General features: G+C 42.4%; 1 protein-coding gene across 3 annotated transcripts in view; it reads right to left on the reverse strand.

Annotated features, from left to right (window-relative positions):
* The window catches only part of Elmod1 (ELMO domain containing 1), a 45,296-nt gene extending 21,970 nt beyond the window's left edge, over window positions 1-23,326 (reverse strand). Inside the window, exons 1-6 of one of the 3 annotated variants that reach the window (XM_090319581.1) lie at window positions 23,156-23,326; window positions 11,321-11,424; window positions 6,302-6,437; window positions 2,135-2,280; window positions 1,980-2,008; window positions 671-768 (exon numbers count right to left, since the gene is read on the reverse strand). In XM_090319581.1, the coding sequence (XP_090175707.1) occupies window positions 671-768; window positions 1,980-2,008; window positions 2,135-2,279 (272 nt within the window). In that variant the 5' untranslated portion in view covers window position 2,280; window positions 6,302-6,437; window positions 11,321-11,424; window positions 23,156-23,326. The remainder of the gene's footprint in view (window positions 1-670; window positions 769-1,979; window positions 2,009-2,134; window positions 2,281-6,301; window positions 6,438-11,320; window positions 11,425-23,155) is intronic. The other 2 variants (XM_090319580.1, XM_090319582.1) reach the window with 2 other exon arrangements.
* Between the last annotated feature and the right edge of the window lie 766 nt (window positions 23,327-24,092).

Here is a 24,092-nt window from a genome sequence, read left to right on the forward strand (position 1 = left end):
GACAGCCTGATGGTTACAAACCTAAAACTGTCTCAAAATAGATCTACATTTGGAATTTATTCTACCCAATATCCTTAGCCCCACATTTCACTTAAAAAAAAAGTGCTGTACCCAATGGAAAAAACAGAAAGCTAATTTTAAATGTCACGAACGTTTGCCAAATGCATTTGAAGACTTCCACGATGAGAGGAATAAATTATAAAGTTCTAAAGTCTTCAAAAAAAATCTCTTCCTCCCACACAGGCCTGTCTTCTTGATAAGCAGGTAGGAAAACTGTCTCCAAGATGCTCAGCCTGTTATGAAAGAATATTCATGAGGGCACTGAAGGAATATTCTAGATGCAGCAGAATTAGCTTAGGTACATTTATGACTTGAGCATTTCACACTGTCTGCAAAACAGGCCGTGAATATAGTGATTGTTGATAAATGGGTTTTCTTTCTCTCACCATCCGCTCTCAGGGGTGTCTCTCCCTTATAGTAGAAAGTTGCTAACACAAACACCAAAATACACCTTTTGTCCTTATCCTTCAACTGAAAGTCAAAAACACTGACAATCATTTCAGGAAGAGGAAGAAAGACTTCCACACGCTGGGAACAGGAGGGACAGGAAAATGTGTGGTTGTGTGTGACTTGGGGGTCTGTATTTCCCACATACAAAACATATCCTTACTGTGGATTTATGTCGGGGTTAATATTTTTCAGTTCCATGATATCTTCTATAGTTTTCTCGATCGCATCAGGGTGAACACTCACGGAAGTCTGTAGCAGCTGGGAAAACAATGTTTCAGTCAATTCTCTTCAAGTGTCACCACTGGCTTAAACAGCGCTTCTTGGGACAAAGTTCTAGTATTTGTTTAAGCTTAAGCTTTTTTTTTTTTGGTTAGTCCTAGGGCTTGAGCTGGAGATCTGGGGGTGTTGTCCCTGGGCTCTCTTGCTCAAGGATAATGTGTTCCACTACTTTGAACCACAGCTCTACTTCCAGTTTTCTGTTGGTTAATTGGAAGTAAAAGTCTCATGGACTTTTATACTCAGGCTGGCTTGGAAATGCAATCAGATCTCAGATCTCAGCCTCCTGAGAACCTAGGATTACAGATAAAAGCCACGACAGCAGGGCTTAATCTCCCCCCCACACATCCATGGGGCTTGAACTCTGGACACTAAGACCCTGAGGCTCTTATCTCCAATTAACCACTAGAAAACCAGAAGTGGCCCTGTGGCTCAAGGGGTAGAGCACTAGCCTTGAGCTGAAGAGCTCAGGAACAGTGCCTAGGCCCAGAGATCAAGGCCTGTGACTGACAAAAAAAAAGAGAGAGAAGAGAGAGAGAGAGAGAGAGAGAGAGAGAGAGAGAGAGAGAGAGAGAGAGAGAGAGAGAGAGAGAGAGAGAGAGAGAGAGAGAAAGAAATATTGGTAATAATACTGTTTTATTTTAGGACTATTTCGTCTGTCATTTGGAAAGAAAGATAAATAGGGTTAATTCAACAATAAATAACATATGTTACTGAGAGCTGGTGGCTCACATCTGTAATGAAAGCTACTCAGGAAGCTGAGATTTGAGAACCACAATTTGAAATCAGCCTAGTCAGAAAAAGCATGTGAGACACTTATCTCCTATTAACCTAACCAAAAAGCCAGAAGTAGAGCTGTGGGTCAAGTAGCATAAGTAGCATGGCACCAGCCCTGAGATTTAAAAAAAAAAAAAAAGGTAAGAGACCAGACTCTGAGTTCAAGCCCTAGTTTTGACACACTGCGTGTGCGCGCGCACATGCGCGTGCGCACGCACACACACACACACACACGCAAATAGGTATTTCACTTCTGACATGTATTGTGCTGCTTTGTGATTGACAAATGATTCTTCTCAGTTGGCTCTAGTTTTCATAGTCAATGATCTATTATTTGTTTCTTGAAACTTTTACTTTTTAGGATATGATAAAGTTGCTGTGGGGGGGGGAGGGGAAATGGAAAGATTTTTGCTTACCTTACTCTTTGAATCCCTCAATGATGTTTCTGTTAAGAGAGTAACCAAGAAAGTCATTGAAGATGGTCTTTTATGAATAGCTCCCAATTATTTACTTGAACATCACATTGTATCCTCAACCCAATCCACTGGCCAGTTCCTCATTCCCTGCTTACCAATTTTCATGGTTCTAGAAGCTCCTGGCTTGGTGTTGTAGCAGATGCGTTGCAGTTCGCATCTTCCCGTTAGCTTCCTCATTACAAATTTCAGGCAGCGCCACAAAAATTTACAGTAAAAATACAGGCACACCTGGATGAACATTCTGTGAAAAACAAAAGATACCACCCTTCCAACAGAAGTCTGGAAGAGAACGGAAAGCAGCCACTTCCAGTGAGAAAAGAAGCCCAGAAAGAAACAGCCACAAGATTTCTGGATGATTGCATGATCCCATGTCTTTAGGTAATTAATCAGGCCTGACTCTTAGCTTTCTTGTTTGAGGCTGGTACTGTACCACTTGAACTACACTTCCACTTCTTTAGTGGTTAACTAGAGATAGGAATCTCATGGACTTTCCTTCTATCTGGGTTGGCTTTGAACCACGATCCTCAGATCTCAGACACCTGAGTAGTTAGGATTATAGGCATAAGCCAATGGCATTAGGGTCTCATGTCATTTCATTTGTAGCAGCTATACTTACTATGACTATGCAACTCCAGAATGCCCCATTCTAGAAATTTGGTTCTTGCATTAAACAGAGGCTGAAACATCAGAATCCTGTATATCTCCACTTCTGCCTAAAACATTTTGGACATAAACTAAGTTCCTTGAAAATACAATTCTTCAGTATTGCTCATGTTTATTTCCCCTTCCTGAGACACAGGAGAAACAATGATCTCTTCTCTTGGACATCTGATGGTCTTATTTTTGTTCAGGCCTTTCCTGGTGTCAATTAACTCATTCAACCACCTCCTGTATTTCTTTCTTTCTGGCTCCTCAAGGGCTTGGTAGTGTGGCTACCTTGTTTTGTCTGCTGACCACTCCCCATAATGTGTTGAACCTACTGGAAAATTTCCTAATCAATTTGCTGGATAAACATTTTTCCTTTTGATTCTCTTGGAGGAGTCTTTTCTTGGTGCTGGCTCAAGAACATTTTCTTGGGGCTAGGTTGGTGGCTTAGTAGAGTGCTTGCCTAGCATGCATGAAGCCCTGCTCTGAGTTCAATTCAGTACCACATACAAAGAAAAAGCCAGAAGTTACACTGTGGCTCAAGGAGTAGAGCAAAAGAAATTCAGCAACAATGTCCAGGCCCTGAGTTCAAACCCTAAGACAGTCAAAAAAAGAACATTTTCTTTACCTCACACTCTTATCTCACCCCAATAAAGCTTCAGTGCTTTGGAGCTATAGTGTCACTGATCAGATATTCACACATATCTGCCACTTGTGAATTTATCTTTCATTTTGATTTCTAATTTTTTTTGCCAGTCCTGGGGCTTGAACTCAGGGCCTGGACACTATCCCTGAGCTTTTGTGTCCAGGGCTAGTATTCTCTCTTCCAGATTTTTGGTAGTTAAAGAGTCTAACTAACTGGACTTTCCTGCCCAAGCTAGCTTCAAAGTGTGATCCTCAGATCTCAATTTCCTGAGTAGTTAGGATTTACAGGTTGAGCTACCAGCACCCACCCTGACTTTTTATTTGAATTAAAAAAAAAGTAAGCATCTACTGCTCAGAGTCTCAAAATAACTCAAGCCTTGGTAACAAAAGAAGGTCTATCACCATCTTTGGTACTTTTATCCAACCCAGCTTTTCTTTACACTGTGTGTTCCTAGGAGGCAGAATTATTTTCATTACTTCCTATTGCTTTCATTTCTAAAAGATGCATTTTTTTCTTCAAATTCTCAGTAATTCCTTCTAGCTCTAAAAAAAAAGGTGATTCAGAGTCACTGAAATCACACAGCTTAGGTAATTAGTAATTTCAATAACGTGGCTTATTCCCTAAATGAACAACCCCTTGGTTGTATACAGTTGTTCAAACTTCTTTGGTTCCAGTATTCTAAACAGCTTTGAATTAAAACTAAAAAATTTTAATAGTCTTATTTACACAAGGGCATGGGGTCTATGTCTGATAAATGCAAAGGGAATTGAAACAGTGTAAACAGCCAGGCTGCTACAAGAAGAGAACATGAGGAAATATTTGCAGACAATAAACATCACAATCGAAATAACTTATAGCATGAAAAAGTCCATGATGCAGCAAGGCAACCTTCAGGAGGGACGACCCTCCCTGCTCCCATTGCAAATCTGTTTATTAGGACTCCAGCTCTACATCTTCCCAGAAAACAAGGGCTCTGACAATTGTTTATGGATGGTATTGTAGAAAAAGGTTACCAGCAGTTTCAAGTAGAAATACGGTACAAAAGAATACGTGTGAAATGAGCTAGTTTTCCTTAAAAAAAAAAAATAAATCCAGGCAATGCCTATAATCCTGGCTACTCTGGAAACTGAGATCTGAGGATTGCAGTTTGAAGTCAGGAAAGTCTGTGAGACTCTTATTTCCAATCACCAGAAAAACCAGAAGTGGAGCTGTGGCTCAAAGTGGCAGAGCTGCTAGGCTTCAGCCAAAATAGTTGGGAACTGCACCCAGGCCTGCGTTCAAGCCAGGATCAGCACTAAGCAAAATAAAATAAAATAAAACAACACACAGAAAAAAAAAACCAAAACTAAACCTAACCCAAACCAAAAAAAAACAAAAAACAAAAACAACACACAGATGGAAAACAAGTCTGTTAGGTCACATAACAAAAATATCACCTGTGATATCATTAGCCAATAGCTTTATCCACTGATAAAGCTATCCACTGCATTTTCTTTGTAGAAATTAAATGTTTTCCTTTTTCTATCATACATATATAACTGTATTGTTCAGGGAAAATGAAAATTGTGATGAAAAATCAAAAGCCATTACGGAAGTAACTAAGATTTTCTTTGTGTAGACAGTTACTATAGATCAAACACATTCTGCTGAAACACACACAAAAAATGGATTTATTATGTTGCAAAGCCTACTGTTCAAGTCAAATATGTTTTAAGATCTGTTAGGATTTAGGTTAGCAGCTTCCAGGAAAAAAAAAGTAACTCTAAAAATAAATCTAGTGGAACATTTTAATTAAACAAGTGAGAAGATTTTATAAAATCTCAAACTTGTTCTTTTGGAAAATGTGCTTCATTTCCCAACTATCGGATAGTTAAGCTAGAAAAAGAAAAGGCTTGAGCAGTATTGTCGTTAACTGGTCCCCTGACAAACGGCAATGATATTAATTACCGGGAGACATTATTCCTGTTATTAAGTCAAGGCTAAAAGCTTTCCATGATGTCGGTGCCTTTTGCCATTTGCATTTTTTTTTGCAAATGGCCTTCCTTGGGGACTGATGCCAAATGAGGCCACTGCTCAAGTCTGTGCCTAACGACTCTAGCACTGAATCTTCCCAGAGACAAAGATTCTGATGAACTGTTTACCGAGTGCTGCACTTTGGATATTCAGTGCTCCCCAAAGGCTCATGTGTTAAAGGCTTGGCACTCAGAGTGGTGCTATTGGGAAGTAACAGAGCACTGAGGAGTTAAGGCCTAATGGGAGGGTCATTGGGAACATCCTTCTGAAAAGGGTTGTAAGATGCCATCTCTTTCTCCATTCTCTGGCTTCCTGACCACAGGACAAGGGCTTTTTTGTTTGTTTGTTTCTATTTGTTGTGCTTCCATAGTCTTCAATAGTTATTCTTAACTCACTACTGGTAAAGTTTGTTAGACTCAGGAAACAACAAAGTAATTACAGTACTAGATGGAGAAAATACCAGTAACCACTTCTGTTGTTCATCACTGCAGGAAAAGCAGAGGTTGTTTATATTTGTTTGGTTGCTTTTTGGAATCGTGGCTTGAAAAAAAAAAGTATTCAAAAATAAAAGGTTGCTGCAGTTCCTTAAGGCGAAATGTCCTGACAAAGCCTGGGGAGAATAATAAGAGTCTACTACTCACATCCTATTTCCAATATTTACTGGTACTGCTGGGTTTTTTAATATGCGGTGGAGTGAAGTTTATTGCTGACAACAATGTTCTTTATAAAGCAATTAAAACCACGTTTCTTATTGAATAGTCATTCTTTAGCTTGAACTATAGTAGTGACCCAAAGGAAATATTCAAAATGGATCCTATCTCTGTTGACACATAAAAGCAAGCTCCTGTTGTATGGTGCTTTGTTAAAGGAATGCATTCAGCAAAGAGGGGAACTTCAGAAACATGGGGATCCTGTAGAATCATGTAGTACCGTGCTGGAGGGTGAGGGGTGTGGGTACCTGAAGTGCAAACCTATTCCATCATCTTAAATTTGTGAGTCTGGCGTCTTCTTTTGGAATAAGGAGAGAAAAGTGGCTTATTGTGAACAATTTCAATGAATGTGCTAGTGAGAGTCAATTCTTGCTTGAAGGAATCCTGTAATAAATAAGAAGCACACTATGGGTGAGAAAAGAGATGTATATATATATATTTTTTTAAATCACAGTTGTTGGCTCAAATCACAGTTTCCCAAAATGAAACACTTTCCAAATAAATGACCATAAAGAAAAGAGCTGTCTTCTGAAAAGTGAAAATTAAGGGGATTGTTGGGAGAGTATAAACCAAAGCTATTATAAACCTAAGCTATTTACCTATACCTATTATAAAACAAAACTATTCAACTTCTATTGCTGGAACAAAGGTCACTGTTTTTATATTTCAGGTATATCTTATCTGTAGGTTTAAAGAACAATAGTTGGTGATGGGATAATTAAACTATAAATAAATGTCTGGTTTACCATTTTCCATTTAAGGGAAAGGAGATGTAGCTTACCTTAATAATATGGCTAATCAGGTTATTTTTTTAAGTACAGTACTCAAATTGATGAATTTTATAAGATTTTTTTTGCCAGTCTTGTGGCCTGAGTACTGTCCTTGGGCTTTCTCAAGGCTAGAGCTCTACCACTTGAGCCACAGCACCACTTCTAGCTTTTTATTTGTGTGTGGTATTGAGGAATTTAACCCGGTCTTCATACATGCTAGGCAAGCACTCTACCACTAGGTTAAACTTGCAGCCCATGAATTATTTTTAAGTCACAGAATTATATTGCTTTGGATATTTGTAATGGAAAGCAGCAAACCTATTATGTACTGGCATTTTAAATTTATTTAAGTGCAATCTCCAGTGTAAGCTCTTATTGGTGAATAACATTTTTTTGAATAACGTATTTTTATAACAAAACTAAATAGAATATAAACAAAGGATCATCATGAGAACAAAACACCAATCCTCTATCTTCCATCATGGGGCTAAAAATCTTCTAACAGGGATAAGGAATATACCTCTTGTTATTATACAATTGCTATAATATATTGAAAATCATCTTAAATCACTAGGTTAGGGGATCTTAGCAGTATTATAAGTAACTTTATTTCTATTGATCTGAAGACCTGGAGAACTTGAAGGAAATTTATTAACCATGGAAATACACACACACACACACACACACACACACACACACACACACACACTCAAACACTGAAATTCACAAAGTTGCATGGAAGAAAAGGAATTCAGATCATGGCAGTGGAAATAGTGAAAGTGAGCCAAGAACTTAATTTCTTCACTGCGTGTGATGTCTCTGTATAGAAACCCACAATCTAGTTAGGAAAAATGGCCAGGAAAGCTTGAAAACCAACATGAGTCCTGATAGTTAGAGTCAAAGAAGATAAAGCACACCTTCTGTAAGACTAGACAGGAAAGCCAACCTGGTCTTACAAAAAGGGGAAGAAACACTTGGAAAATCAGCATGGCTTACTTCAGTACAGAAGTGAAGACTCAAGGGGGATTTAGCTTTGAGGACTGGGAGTTTGGCCTAGTGGTAGAGTGCTTCCCTAGCATGCATGAAACCCTGGGTTCGAGTCCTCACTACCACATACACAGAGAAAGCTAGAAGTGGTGCTGTGGCTCAAGAGGTAGAGTGCTAGCCTTGAAAAAGCCCCAGGACAGTGCCCAGGCCCTGAGTTTCAGACCCAGAACTGATCTTGCTCACACTCTACAGGAGAGGTATAATAAGCCATGATGTGACCAATGCACTGGTCGTCAACATCTATGGGAAATGAAAGGGCAGTAGAGCTGGAACACGGCTGGTGGAGGGAATCTAGCAACAGCTCCAGGGCAATGAGCAGAGTCCGGGAGGTCATCTCAAAGAAACAGCTTGAACTCAGGGCTTCGCTTACATTCTACTGTTTGGACCATCCCTGTATCTTTTCTGACTTTAGATATTTCTCAGGTTGGATATCGCACTTGATTCCCCTTCTGTCTCCCCATAGTTAGGATTACAAGGCATACCCTACCATACTCAGTTTGTACTTTGAGATAGGGTCTTACTACTTGAGCTCTCATGGGTCTCAAATCATGGTGCTCTGTTTTAACCTCCCACGGAAGTGAACATGGTCAAGGTGGTTTATTTGCACATATGAAAACAGAACAATGAAAGCTGCAGCCTACAAATACATGTCTCTGTAGGGGCGTCTAGGTAATGTTGAATTCTTCTCTATGAAAGTCAACTTATAATGGCTCCTCATAGTGTATTTGGGTTTGGGGATTTTTTTTTGTTTTTGTTTTTGCAGGTCCTGGGTCTTGAACTCAGGGTCTGGGCTTTGTCCCTGAGCTTCTCTCTGTGCTCAAAGCTAGTACTCTACCATTTGAGCCATAGCACCACTTCTGGCTTTTTTTTTATTAGATATGTATTGGATTTTCCTGCCAGAGCTGGCTTTGAACCATAATCTTCAGATCTGAGCCTCTCGAGTAGCTAGGATGACAGGCATGAGCCACCCAGCACCCAGTCTCATAATATATTTGTTGAGCTCAGGAATAAACACCTGATTTATTCAGGGTTCATTGACATAAACTTCTTTGTTTCAAATAAATGATTGTCAAAGGCATTCAATCTGAGTGGGGAGGACCATGGGGAATAAATGGCACTCTAATCCTGAGTTTTTGTTTTGTTTTTTTTTTGCCAGTGCTGAGCTTGAGCTCAGGGCCTGAGCACTGCCCTTGGACTTTCTCAAGATTAGAGCTCTACCACTTGAGCCTCAGCACCACTTCCAGCTTTTTTTTTCTATGTATGTGGTACCAAGGAATCGAACCCGGGCCTTCGTGCATGCTAGGCAAGCACTTTAACCACTAGGCCAAACTCCCGGCCCCATAATCCTGAGTTTTTAGAACCAGTTATTCCCATTTTCCTTCCACATTCCATATACATGACTGTATAATGAACAAGCATTAGGAATACAAACTAAAGTTCAAAACAATAATCAACTAAGGCTGGATGACGAACAAACTTCCTTTCATAGTTTTTTTTTCTTTTTTCCCCAGTTCTGGGGACTGAACTTAGGGCCTGAGCACTATCCTTGGATTTTCCTCAAGGCTAGTGTTCTACCACTTGAGCCACAGCACCAATTCTGTGGCTTTTTCTATGTATGTGGTACCGAGGAATTAAATCTGGGTCTTCGTGCATTCTAGGCAAGCACTCTACCAGTAGGCCAAACTCCTGCCTCCCTTTCATAGTTTTAAAGGCATTTAAAAAACACTCCAGACAGGTGTGGTGGCTCACACCTGTAATCCTAGTTACTCAGGAGGCTGAGACCTGAGGATCAAAGTTCAAAGCCAGCCTGGGTACTACAAAGCCTATGAGACTCTTATCTCCAATTAATCACCAGAAAAACAGAAGCAGTGCTATGGCTCAAGGGGTAGGGTGGTAGCCTTGAGCTGAAGAGCTTAGGGACAATGTCCAGGCCCAGAGTTCAAGTCCCATTACCAACAAACAAGCAGACAAATAAAACACTCCAGTTTCTTAATGTGTAGTCTGTCATATTAGCTTTAAGCCATGCCAAATGTATTTATAAAATACGTGTGCCAAATAAGAAGAAGAAAGTTTAGATCAACATGTAGGCTTGCTCCATTATCCTTGGTTTTGATCTGTGCAAAATCAATAAATCCTTATATCCCAGTCCTAAATAATCACATGCAAATTGATAATCATGTGGAATATTATTACCTCTACTAAACACACTGTTTCAGTTATTTAATTTAAACCAAGAAAACTGACGGAAGATGAAGCTACAATGTCTTCCTAACATGGCTTGTTTTGAGTTTTTCTAAAATACATAAGCCACTGAAGAAGAATTTCCATAATACAAGTCTTGCCACAGATTTTTATCTCTACCATAACCCTTTCATATACAAGGAGTTCCTGATTCTAAGCTCTGAATTACAAACACAATTCTGTACTAAAGGGCCCCTGTGTACACCCAGGAGGCACCCATAAACATCACTTTTTTGTAAATGTATTAATAGTTGGGTTAGTTACCATGACAACCAAGACTTTATCAGGTCCAATACTTGGCTGGCAAATATCCTAGTGACATTTTGAATATTATTTTTTTGCCATGGCTGAACTAAATAGGCTAGTAATGATGCCATACAACAAAAACACATCTGGGTATGGTTTAATAATGGTCTCTTGAGAGCATCTCACAAATCGGAGAACACCAGCGGTCATGCTAGTGTATACGGCTCTCTTCATACACCTGTTTCTGCCTGCAGATACAACAGTGTAACTAATACCAAATGAGAATGTTCAACAGTCATTATCTGAGGAGAAGAAGCCCAATCTTCTGGAAAGTGTGTTGCATTTTTTGAACATTGGGACTCATTTTATTTTGTTCTATTTTCATGTAATGTGCATTTCCTCAAAGGATTTCATTAACAAAAGAGAGAGTGTTTGCCCTTGAAAACTATTAAAACTGCAGATCCAATAAAATGGCTTTCAAAGAAAAACAAAGAGAGAGGAGGGAATAAAAACGGAAGCTTAGAACATAAGACTGAGCAAAAAGGAACATGTAAAAATGCTTGTGTTGTCTGACCAACCAACCAAGATGTAAATAAAGAGAGATTGGTTTTTATTTTTTTTCATTCCTTACTTCAGATAACTTGTATTAATGGATTCATTGACAGCTGAGTCCTTAAAGCTCAACTCTGGGGCAGCAGCACACAATTCTTTGGCGACACATGCCATCAAAGTTGTCTACAAGACTTGCACTTTTGTACCCATGCTCTTCTTCCCCTGTAAGTGCTCTCTCTCAGCATCTAAGAGGAATCTCATGACCAAATTATTCTTGGCCAGAATGTGATGCTGTCCTACTTGGTCAGAGGGTTCCATATGATGAACAAAAGCATTGACAAACGTGTCTTGCCAATTGGCTAAGAGAGTTCTCCACTTTGGAGAGCTTGTTCGAGAAGCCACCACACTTACCTCAGGAAGTGCTTCATTGTGCCTCTGTGGATTGTGCAGGTGACACACGAACTGTCCTCAAGTAATTGCCTTCCAAGGTTGTCCTTTGCCAAAGTAAGTGAAGGCTATGGGAAGAAATCAGAGTTATTTACTAATAAGGGAAATGGAACCCTCAAACTCAAAGACTCAGAGAAGTGACTGAACTGTCCACACAGTGGTACAACCCAGTGGATGTAGATACAGCTCTAGCCTTTTCACTTCAAGACCACACAACTGGTCTTTCATTGTAAGTCACTTGCCAGAGAGAAATGGTTTCCTGAGCTTCAAGAGCAAGCCTTTTCTCTATTTTGAGTGTTATTTCTATGTCTACTTTTTTGTTTTCCTCCTCCTCCTTCTCTTCCTCCTCCAGGCTTGAGTACTATCCCTGATCTTCTTTTGTTTAAGGATAGCACTCTACCCCTTGAGCCACAGCTCTACTTCTGGCTTTTTTGGGGAGGTAAGAGTTTGGCAGACTTTTCTGCATGGCTGGCTTTAAACTGCAATCCTCAGATCTCAGCATCTTGAGTAGCTTGGGTTACAAGTGTGAACCACTAGCACCCAGCTGTTATTTCTACACCTTGATGAAGGTATAGAAATCATCATCTTGATGATATCAATAATATCATCTTGAGATCATTTGTACAAAAAATAAAAATCAGGTTGTATCTTTCCTTCTTGCTTGCTTTTTTTTTTTTGCCAGTCCCGCACTCTGGCCCTGAGCCTCTCTGTGCTCAAGGCTAGCTTTCTACCACTTGAGCCATGGCACCACTTCTGGATTTTTTCTGTTTATGTGGTGCTGAGGAATTGAAACCATGGCTTCATGCGTGCTAAATAAGCACTCTACCACTGAGCCACCTTCCCAATCCAAAGGCAAAAATCTTGATTTACAGATATCCAGTGGTCTTCAGCCCAGTAGCCTCAACCTTCCTGAAGTACAGAAGAATCAAATGCATGCTATATGCATAGATGGAAGTATCACCCTGAACCCCACTATTAAGGATGAATAGTACATGTTAATCCATCTTTTAAAAAAATTGGTTAAAGACCCAAGTATTCCAAACAAATTGATGATATTCTAGGTTCCATTTTGGGGCCCTGTGAACAGAAAAGTATAACATGTTAGCTGAATGCTACTGTAGGGGTAGGGTACGTGGTGTTTCAGGGCACAGGTTTTGGAAAGGAAGAAAGTTCATAGCTTAGATCTCCCAATAATTAACAGGCAACCTTATTTCTGAAGTTCTGCAAGGTTAAATGTGAAGAGAAGCTACACCAAAGGATTCAGTGAGCCAAAGCTTATGCCATACACAGCGTGGAGTGAGGTCTGCAACAGTTACCCCGTGTGTGGGCGCTCATTTGATATTAGCACTTTTGTCATGCTTATGATCTGTTCCCGTCAAGTGAAAGATGCTTGTGTGTGTGTGTGTGTGTGTGTGTGTGTGTGTGTGTGTGTGTGTGTGTGTGTGTGTGTGAAAATCCACCCAAGAAACTGCTGAAATAAATTCTGAAGAGATGTGAATTGTGACAATGTCAGGCCTGACAGAGGGGGGCTTTGAGCAGAGGTGAAGGATAGATATGTGGGAGTTGGAATCGACTGCTCTTCCTGATGGGGAAAGGAATGGGAAGGAAAATAACCATTAGCTCTAATCATCTGTCACCCATACTGGAAGCAGACATACCAATTAGATCTCATTGTCAGTCCCCCAATGAGAAAACATCAAAAAGTGACATTGAGTGGTCAAAGAAAGCTCATTGTTCACTGGGAACTCAGTACATAATGTTGCTCAAGGTTTTATATAGGAAAAAAGTCATTGCCTTTTATGCGGGAGTGGAGTGCTTAAACTAAGGGCTTACATGCCATCCCTAAACTTTATTTTGCTCAAGGCTAGCACTCTACCATTGGGGCCACAGCTCCACTTCTGGCTTTTCCTTTTGGCTGACTAAATGGAGGTAAGAGTCTCATGGATGACCGAAGAGCAATTCTTAGTTCTCAGGATACCCTTGCTATCCTAGCCAGGATAACAAGTATAAACCACATTTGGCTGGGCTCATTGCTTATTTTAATAGGACACTGGTTAGTTAGTCAACTCATTTGTGATCAGATTAGCATTTCTCAAGTAGCTGGACACGTGGGGGGAGAATTCACATTTCATAACAGAGTTACACACACACACACACACACACACACACACACACACTCCTGGCAATATTGGGGTTTGAACTCAGAGTCTCACGCTTGCTAGGTAAGTTTTTTTTCCACTGAGCCATATCTTCAGCTCTGTTTTGCAAGATCACTTTTGAGATAGGCTCTCACTTCTCAAGCCTGTGCCTTGTCCACTGTCTACCTATTTTAGACTTCCTACGGTAGCAGGTACCGTGTCTAGCTTTTCTTCATGTCTCTCCTGCTCAGGCTGGCCTAGAACCACATACCCTCCCTCAACTTGCGAAGTAGCTAGGATCACAGGCCTAAACTACTGGCATTTGGATTATATGCAGTACTTTGCATACCTACTATAGTTCTAGAACAATCAATTTTCTGTTTCTTCTTTGGATTTTCATGGCCTGCTCCAATGCATAGCACATTAAGTGCTCAGTGTATATTGTGTTCGTCAAAAGGAACATTGCACCATTTAGAAAAAAAAAAGTACTGTAACAGCATTCACCAATAATAGCACTAATAAGAGAAACTATAAATCTCCTCCCCCACAAAATACTGTGAGTCTTATTTTAACCCAACTAAAGGATATGATTACAATCCTGAGTTTCTTCCTGCTAGAAGAGTATTTAGTAGTTTCTCGCCAATATATACAGAGATATTGCCCTGTGCTCATCCAAAGGGAAGGATCAAATTATCTTGCTTGTTGGATCAAACACCCCAAGAGGTCACTTGGCACTTTGGTGCTGGTTCTGGAGTTAATCTTCTTCCTCCTCTTCCTCCTCCTCCTCCTCCTCCTTCTTCTTCTTCCTCCATCTCCTTTCTCTTCTTCCTTCCCCCACCCTTCCTCTTCCTCCTTCTTTTCTCTAGTGGAGAGGCAAGGGACAGCAGTGAGTGGCCTGCAGCTTCTGAAAACTCATCCTCTCCCTTGACATCAGGGGGCTTGCCCTTCATCCTTTGAGCATGAAGCCCCCTGAGGCTCTTTGTAAAGGACCATGGGGCAGACCTGACTCTTACAAGTCCATCCACCTATTGAACACCCCAGGGAATGAATTGGAGAACTCAACTAGTGGGAACAGAACTCCTTTCTTTCATATCTTTACCCCAACACGAGATGAAAAAAGATACTTCCTATGTAAGTCTTTCAAATTCGAAAGGGGTATAACCTCCTGTAAGAACAAAAGTGGGCTCAACCTCTTTATACGTACATGAAAGACAATCTACAAGGGGAAAGTGGTTTCATTCTAAAATATGCCTAATTTTGGATTATCCTACTTTTAAAAATATGCTGTACAGAGGACTTTTAGGAATAAGATGTAGAGCTGGGTATCAGTGGCTCATGACTGTATTCCTAACAACTCAGGATGTTGAGATCTGAGGATCAAGGTTCAAAGCCAGTCTGGGCAGAAAAAAAGTACGTGAGACTCTCTCCAATCAACCACCCAAAATGTCAGAAATACAGTGGTTGAAGTGGTAGAGGGAATAGCCTTGAGCAAGAAAAGCTAATGTGTCTGGGTGCCAGTCAGTGTCTTACACCTATAATCCTAGCTAAGGAGGCTGAGATCTGAGGATCACAGTTTGAAGCCAGGCCAGGCAGAAAAGTCACCAAGAGTCTCTTATCGCCAATAAGCTACTCAAAAAAGCTGGAAGTAGTGCTACAGCTCAATTGGTAGAGCACTAACCTTGAGCTCAAAGGGGCTCAAGGACAGCGCCCAGGCCCTGAGTTCAAGTCCTAGGAGTGGCAAAATAAAAGCTAATGTGGCAGAGCTGAGACTCAAACCCATGCAGACTGGCCTCTTACTCACTCGCCTGGGCTGTGTCCAGAGACCTCTGAGGCAAAATTGTGGTGTAACATAAAAGATGAGAATGCAGAAACTAAAGTTCAAAGCCAAAATCTGGGTGTACACATTCACCTCAAAACTTTATAATAGAGTTCCTCTGGGAACTGCCTAGGAATTCTTACACTTGGCCTAACAGTGTGCATTTGCAGCTTTCATCATTGGATGAGCTAATTCTTCATGACAGCCGCTTCTGTCTGTCTGTCTTTCTGGTTCATTTCTCTGGAGAACTCTGACTCACTCAGCCCCCATCATGGGGCAGGTGTTTAGCTGGCGTTGTTTTAAAAGAACAACAAGTATCCACTCAACAGTATATAAACTAATACCTTTGAAAGGCTAAACACAATGCAGCATAATGACAGGGCACACCCACAGAAAACACATCATCCCTGCCACCTTACTACCTGCCTGGTGTAATTCTATTCTAAAACTCAGACACCTCCTATTTAACTTCCAGCCACTCAGAGTAACACATCATAATTTGGAACTAAACATGTGATCTTACATAATCAGAAAAAAATGTGGCAATAGCCTCTTTAATCTAACCTAGTGGTAGTCACAGAGCCAAAACACTTATTTCTCAAGTTATGATTGACAAGTTGCCTAGGGAAAAATTAAGTGGAAAATTAAGAGGGTTTTATACATTTTTTATGAATCAAAGAAATGAGGTATGATAGCTACTGTTACATAATAGATAACTACTGGTGAGTGTATGTGTCTGAGAACTTGCCCTTCACTATGATTGTCATTAGGAGATGTTTTTTTGTTTTATTTTGTTTGTTCTGCCTCTTGTGCTCAAGGCTAGTGCTCTACCACTTGGGCCACAGCTCTACTTCTGGTTTTCTGGCAGTTAATTTAGAGATAAGAATCTCAAAAACTTGCCTACCTCAACTGGTTTTGAACAGTGATCCTCAGAGCTCAGCCTCCTGAGTAGCTAGGATTACCGGCATGAGCCACCAGCACCCAGCTGAGGAAGTGTTTTTAAGGACATCTTAACTACAGTCCTACCCTGTAAAGGGATTTTCCTTAATTACCTCCCTGACAGGTAATCAACTTCATCATTCAATGTATGGTATACTATTATTTTTGCTTCCAGCCTTCTGTGGCATGTAAATGCAACTTACATATAAATAATTTCTTCTGTATTGTTAGCTAATATTCAGGGGAATCAAAATTACCCTTTCAAAACCCACCAGTTGTTAAACTGGGCCATTCACTTCCTGTTTCTGGGAAGTGGTTTTTAGTACCTAAATGAACCTTGCATCTCTTCAAACTATAAGCTGTTTCAATTCTTGCTCTAGACATCACTTGCATCTGGCTGTCAAGTTAAATCCTGTTTGTTATTTCACCTCCCACAATCTATGCATAGTGGAATAATTGATAAAATGGCAGAAAGGTCAAGTAAGCAACTTGAAAAATGGCCAACAGAAATGTTGGCCTCCCTACTTTTGAGCATTCTTTGATACAGTGGATTAACCTAGCTTTGTGATCGCATCCCAGACCTCATGCCCAATTCTCACTCACGGAGATTATTTAAGATACTCATTGATAGTTGTATCCCAGAGGAACTGTGTGTGTTAAAATGCTATATGCCTCCATCTATTTTAAATAGTGTCTATGATATACAATTTTCAAGGAATAGTGGGGAAGTACTGGGCACAGCACAGAATTCTTAGGTGAAGCAAAAATTATAACCCAATCAATCCATATGCATTATAAGCTTTAATTTTCATTCATTGAGTAATGTATACATTATATACAGGACAAATATGAAGACTAAATTCTATGTTAAGTATCTTAATAAAGACATTTTTACTTGTTTATTTATTTACTTGTTTTTGTCAGTCCTGGAGCTTGGACTCTGGGCTTATGTCTCTTTGTGCTCACTCTATCATTTGAACCACTGTGTCACTTCTGGCCTTTTTTTTTTTTTTGAGTACTTTATTGGAGATATGAACCTCATAGACTTTCCTGCTCAGGCTGGCTTTGAACCATGATCCTCATATCTCAGCCTACTGAGTAGCTTGGATTGAGCCACTCATACCTGGCTCATTTTTACTTTTTGCTTGGTAATGTGGGATTTGAACTTTGGGTCTCATATCTCTATCACTTAAGCCATGTCTCGCTCCCTTTTCTTTTCCTTTTCCCCCAATAGGGTCTTGTGCTTTGTCCAAGTTGACCTTGGACCTTTACTTGCCAAGAAGTTGAGAACAGGTATATGCTACCACTCTTGTCCCCTAATGAAGACTTTTTAAATGATGACTAATGATATGGGTAACATGCATTTCAATTAAAACATCTTTAATAAATGTTTACTATTTTAAGAGAATGTATAATTAAGCCTCTACCTCTCAACTAAAAACAATTGTTAACAATTGTTTTTTTGCCAACTTAAATGGAGTCTCAGTCCAAATACAATCTGAAATTAAAATGTAGGTGTCCAACTGGAATAGAGACCCTATTTTTAAAAAAAATGGCCTCTAAACCCTGAAGGGTAGAATATTTCTATGTTTTTTTTTAAAGGAAAAAGGAGGAACCACATTTATATGGTAAACTTATTCCAGAGACTGGCTCATACTTTATGTATTTATAATGCCAACTGCTGAAGCAAAAATGATTTAGGGAACAGGGCTTATGTCACTGATGATATCTGTTAAGTAATAACCAAAAAGGGCCAGCTTGTGATAAATAAATTATTAGTTTCATCTTGAACAAAACCTTCAAAACATGTGGCAGCTTTTCACCAATGACTTAAATGAGGGAAAATACAAAGGAGGGTTATAATAGCTGAAATAAGCTCTTATACCAAGGCATTTTAATTAACCAAGTCCTAATTCCAATAATTAAAATGGAGACTACATTTAAAAGCTGTGTTAAGAGCTCTGAGTCTACAGTCATTAGCTTGCTTGAGAGTGATATTTTAAAGGAGCTTTATAAACTCTTTAGATATTCATGGAAATCATGTACTTGGTACCAAAAGCACAAAACAAAAACAAAACCCTCAACCTGTAGAAACTTTATATAGAATATATAGACTTTATGAAAATAGTCTAACTTCATCGAGAATAAAGCTATTTCTATCCCTTAGAGCCACAGCAACAACGCTTTAGGTTTGTTTTTATAGATATAAAGGTTGGAGTTGGAGTTGGCCCATTATTAGTTGTAGCATTTTTTTTAACACGTGAGTATTTTATTTTACAGCACAGAAACAGATGTAAGAGTTTCATTTATTTATTTAGGCAGTCCTAAAGCTTGAAGTCAGGGCCTGGACACTGTCCTTGAGCTTTCTCAAGTCTAGCACTACCACTTGACCCACAGCACCACCACTTCTGTGGGTTTTGTTGTTGTTGGTGGTGTGTGTGTGTGTGCGTGTGTGTGTGTGTGTGTGTGTGTGTATGTGTGTGTGTTACTGAGGAATCAAACCTAGGGCTTTGTGCATTCTAGGCAAGCACTCTACCACTAGGCCACACTCCTGGCAAATGGTTCCAGTATAAGTAAGCTGGAAAGTTAAATGCTTCTAGAATGCAAGAACATATTATCCTTGGAATGTCTATATTCAGAGTATTTACTAAGGACTTAGGGTATTTCCGTTGAGGCTCCTCTCTCTGGTGAGAGTCTACATAGCTTTTATTAGGGATCCTTGTAATAAACGCTTCTTTTGTAAGTCCTCTCTGTGTGAGACCTTGATTAAAACAAAGGCTATGGTCTAAATTCCTTAAAATTTTAACAGCTTCAATGTGTCCTTGGTCACTTTCTTTTCCTAATATTTTATCAGAATTGAAAGGCAGGGCCTATTTGATATTGCAAGCAGAGACAGAATAAACATCTGAAATAAGATTATTTCCTGTTCTAAAGAATAAACATTTGCTAAGAAAGACTCTAATGAACTCCATTATACATTTTAGTGTAAGGTAGTTTTTAGGACTCTTTTTTTTAAGACTTTATAATAAAATAAAATAGAAAGTGAATTTTTTGGCCAAACATATGAGGTTTTGCTGAAGGATGGGTCCTACAATAATTAGGTTTGTTGACTGAAGTTTAACCTGTTATCATTTGGAATTCTGCCAATTGGCATCAAATCCATGAGTAACTGTTTTTTACATTGGTTTGATCTCCAACATCCCTAGAAACCCATGATGCTCCTCAGGGAAATAAATTATCTTCCAGCTCTTCAAAGATACACATGCATTTGGCGTGCTATTGTTTAAGAATGAATTTGCATTTGGAACCATATGTAGATATTCTCTGGTATAATGTAAATGCACGGAGAGTTTCACTAATATCATTTCTATGAAATGTATATTCTAGCACCAAAATCTGCTTCCTTAAAGACAGCCCAACCGAATCAGAAAACGAGAGCAATTTGCTGTCTTGTACTTGAAGCAGCAGATTTGCTAAAGCCAAAACATATGCTTATCTTATTTCAGGAATTTGGTACCAGAAGCAACTGAATATTGATCTTCATCTCACATCCTACATTTAAACATCTACTTTTTGTGTAAAAGTAGTATGGCTTTAAAATAATAAATTCCAGTATTCTGTGAGGATGACTTTCTACATGAGAGACCAGAATATAATGAAATTGTAAAAGAACACTCAGGTTTAGTCAAAGGCAGATCAACTGCTTTAGTAAATGAAATGTGTGGCTGGGCGCCAATAGCTCACAGTTGTAATTCTAGCTATTCAGAAGGCTGAGACCTGAAGATGGTGATTCAAAGCCAGGCCAGGCAGGAAAGTGCATGAGACTTTTATCTCCAATCAACTATCAAAAGACATAGAGCTATGGTTCAAGTGGTAGAGTGCCAACCTTGAATGAAAAAAGGGGACAATCAGTGCACAGTTCCTGAATTCCTACCTCAGTATGGGTGGACACGGGTGGGCGCGCGCGCGCACACACAGACACAGACACACACACACACACGAAATGTCATGTATTCCTCCACGACTACTTGTTAGTCCCTGTACTTACTCATTGAGCTCCCAGTAACTATTTCTCCCAGTAACTATTCCAAAAATCTTTCCTTTAGAATTTCCTTATCACTGATTCTCTGCAGGCTACTATGTCTTTCAGCAGACACCATCAGGTAAAATCCTTCCATTTCCATTAATCTACAAGTCAACACTTTCTCTGTTCCTTCTTTCCCAGGATACAGTCTCACCGTTTTGTTCAAGGTCAGCCTGGTCACAAAACTGCTGGAGATGGGGCTGGAACAGGTGGAGTTAGAGCTGTCTAGCAGAATTCTATGCTTACTTCTGTCCGACAAGAGATACCACTCTGCCATGCACATGCCTCATGCTTCCGGCATGACAAGTTCCCACATCTTACGATGTAAATCCTTTCTTAATTCCACCTAGCAACCCCAGCCTAGCCAACAGAAGTGTTCGATGGAAACTACTCATTGTAAGCATGGATCACTTCCAATCATCAAAACTAGAACTGAACCTGCCCCAGATGGACTGCAGTCAGCATATGATTTCTGCTCTACTTTTTTATGCAACCCACAAGTGACCCAAAAATGAACGAAGAGATATTTCCACCTAATATGGTTTCAGCTAAACTATTACTTTTTTCATGTATTTTCAAATATTTACAATTTGCCTAAAATTTATGTTTAACTGGGAATTCTGAATTGTTATGTACCAAATGGAATGGATTTTGAACATGTTTCTTGGAGACATCTGGAAGTTTCTATCTGAGCTCTGTAAACTTCTCATCAGCCAGCCTTTTTACCTTTACTAGTGCAGCTGGGGAATATTTCTGAGCAGTTCTGTAAATGGCTTTAAGAGATGCTGCTTTTTCGAGAACATTTTCACTTCATTTGCTGTTCCTTTCTCCTACCATCTAGCTACAATCTGAACACACACAAAAAATATTGTGATATTGGCTCCCTTAAAAAAATTCTCTTGACAAAGTCATACTTACAGAGTTCTGCCTATACTTGAAGTGCTGGCTCTATATTTTGAAATTTCTCTCTCTTGATTTAGGTCAGCAAGCCACAATAAGGAAAAAAGTAAATCCTCCATGTGAGTGTTTCTTTTCCTTCACTAAAACCAGGTCCATGCACACACATTCTTCCTAACAGACTAAGAGAAACAAGCTGGCGGGGCAGAGTGTGTGATGAGACTGCGGAGATCTTTGTGGGGAAAGCCTTGCCTGGATGGGGAATGTGTAAAGGAGGAGTTGCTTCTTTCACCATCCTGCATTAGGAGTCTTGAAAACTTTGGTCAACCGAGGAGTTGCTTATTGGTCCTGTAGAAGACCGCCTACCCACCTCACTAAAGGAATTCTTTTCTGCAAAGAATTACCATTACAGAGCTTCCTGACTGCTGTGTGTGCCTGAGTACCTTTGCTGGTGCAAGGGAAGTTATAATCCGAAGTGTAGGCAAAGACGCTGGGGGGGGGGGGGGGCAGAGATCCTAATCCTAAAAGTTCCAACTGCAACCATGGGTTCTCTCTCTTGTATTCTTGACAGTGATCATCGTACAGAGAAGACATTGGTCTTTTATTTTATTTTTTTCTCCCTGTGAAAGGAAAGATGAAGGAAGGGGGGAAAAATCTTCCAATAGAGAAGGAGAAGACAAGAATGTGCCTTTGCTCCAGTGTCAATGACCCTGGCTTCCAGAAAGGGGAGAGAAGGACTAAGAAACGCACACTGCCTGCCCTACACAGCCAGCCCCAGTTCAGGACTGACAGGGGCGCGCAGACACTGCGGAGATGCAGAACAATGCCTGGATGCCTGCCCAAAACTGGAATGAATGACGGCCTGGATGGATGGCAACCCAGGTAAAAACGAGATGAATCAAGCAAGCAAGCGAGCTCCCTGGGGGCTTCCAGGGCTCCAGGCCCGGGCTGGGAGAGAGTCCCCACCTGCCCCGGGGTGGGAGCAGAAAGGCTGACAACACCTGGTTCATTAAACTTGATCTGCGAGCCTGTGAGGTCGTGGTGAAATATTCATGGGGCGTGTTACCGGACTCGCCACTCGGAGAGACGGGGGCTGGGCTCAGAAACACAGGGGGAAAGCCGGTGGCCACACTTGCAAAGAAAGACAGCGACCTTCCATCACCCCCTCTGCCCCCCACGCCCGCCCCGCCGCCGGCCCCCGCCCCCCAGCCCGCCCCCCAGGCCCCCCTCACACCCCGCGCGCTCCACACGCTTCGGACAGTGCCAGCCGGCGTTCGCTCCGCTCTCCTGTCCGGGGGAGCCTCCCGGGATAGAATCCCCGGGCAGGTGCGGGCGTAGCGCGCCGGGTACCACCGACCGAGGCATCATCTACCCCCCCACCTCCTCCCCTCCCTCCCCCCGCCTGGCCCCGCTGGGCGCGATCCTGGAGGGGGGAGGCGTCCCAGCCCCGGGGGGAGGGGGCTCAGGGTCCCTCTGGGACGGGGTCCGCCCCAGCCAGGCCTCCCTTTTGTCCTCCTGGTCCCCTCCTTTTGGAGAGGGGGCCTCCGCTTGGGGATCCTCCCTCCACCCCTCTCCCTCCCCGAGCCCCGCGGCGTTCAGTCGCTAGGCGACCGGCACCCAGGCCTAGAGACCAGCAGGCTCCGACCTGCGGCGCGGCGGGCGTTCATTTGGGGAGCTGGAGGGGGACCCGGGATGACGGTCCCCGTGACCCCGAGGAGTCCGTACCCAGGCCCGGCGCGACCATCGCCGTCCCCTTCCGTCCTGCCTCCCCATCCCCGGCGCCCCGGCTGCGCCCGGACAGCGCGGCCAATGCGGTGCCTCGGCGGAGGCTCGGGTCCCCGCCGCGCCGCCGTCGCCGCCGCTCTCTTCTCCAAGGGCATCCGCTCGCCCCTCGCCCCTCGGAGGCCGCCGGGGTCACCACTCACCTGGGCCGGGGCGGCCGCGGCGGGTTCAGCGGCTGTCGGCGCGCAGCTGAGCCGTCTCCATGCGGCGTCCCTCGCCAGGCGCTCTCGGGCTGCGCGCGCGGCGCTCCGCGGACTCGGCGCGGTCGGCGGGTTCCCCGCGCCCGGGCAGGACGGAGGCGGCCGCGGCTGCCGCACTGGCTGCGGGGCGGGCGGACGGGCTGGAGGACGGACGCGGGAGGGGAGCGGGCAGGGGCGGGGCTGGAATCTGGGGCGCCGGGGAGCGCGGCCAGCCGGGATGCACCCTGAGCGGCCCGCGGCCAGGAGGCGACCGAGAGCAGCCGGCGAGGGCGGCCCGAGGTTTCCCTGGGAACCCGACGCGGGCGGCTGCTGAGCATGCCCAGTCTGCGTGCCTGGGGATGGGGGAGCGACAGGAGGAGTGGGCGCCCCCACCTACCATTCCCCGCACTGGAGTCCGGGGTAGGCTGGGGAAAGGGTTAAATCTGCGGACCTGGCTGTCCTGGACTGAGGGCAGGGAGTTGGCTGCCGTGGCTGAGGTTTAACTGAGCCGGGGTCAACCAACTGGGGGGGGGGGGGGTTGGGGGGGCACTCGTGAGTGGGAGATGGTGAAACGGGGACGCTTGTCCTTCGATTTTTGAAGCCTGCAGGCCAAGCTCTGCCCCCACTCCTCCCTGGGACATCCCAGCCCCCCCCCCCCATCCCTGACTAGGGTCAAGTTCACCCGGAGCCAGCTCTGTAATTAGGTGTAACTGAGTCCCGGCGTGCGTCTTCCCAGGCCCAGACCTGTGTTTCAACCGGGACTTGATAAAACAATGCCTTGACCCCGAGGTTAATTGTAGTGAGGTGAATTCTAGACGTCGTGCTCTGGGGCTGCTTTGGAATTGTCTTTACAGAGTCAGCTCCATCGCAAAGTCATTCCTGGAGGCCCTGAGGACCTGGG

The sequence above is a fragment of the Megascapheus bottae genome, chromosome 27 (genome assembly GCF_031878675.1).
Source record: "Megascapheus bottae isolate mThoBot1 chromosome 27, mThoBot2.hap1, whole genome shotgun sequence".
Classification (NCBI taxonomy): Eukaryota; Metazoa; Chordata; class Mammalia; order Rodentia; family Geomyidae; genus Megascapheus; species Megascapheus bottae.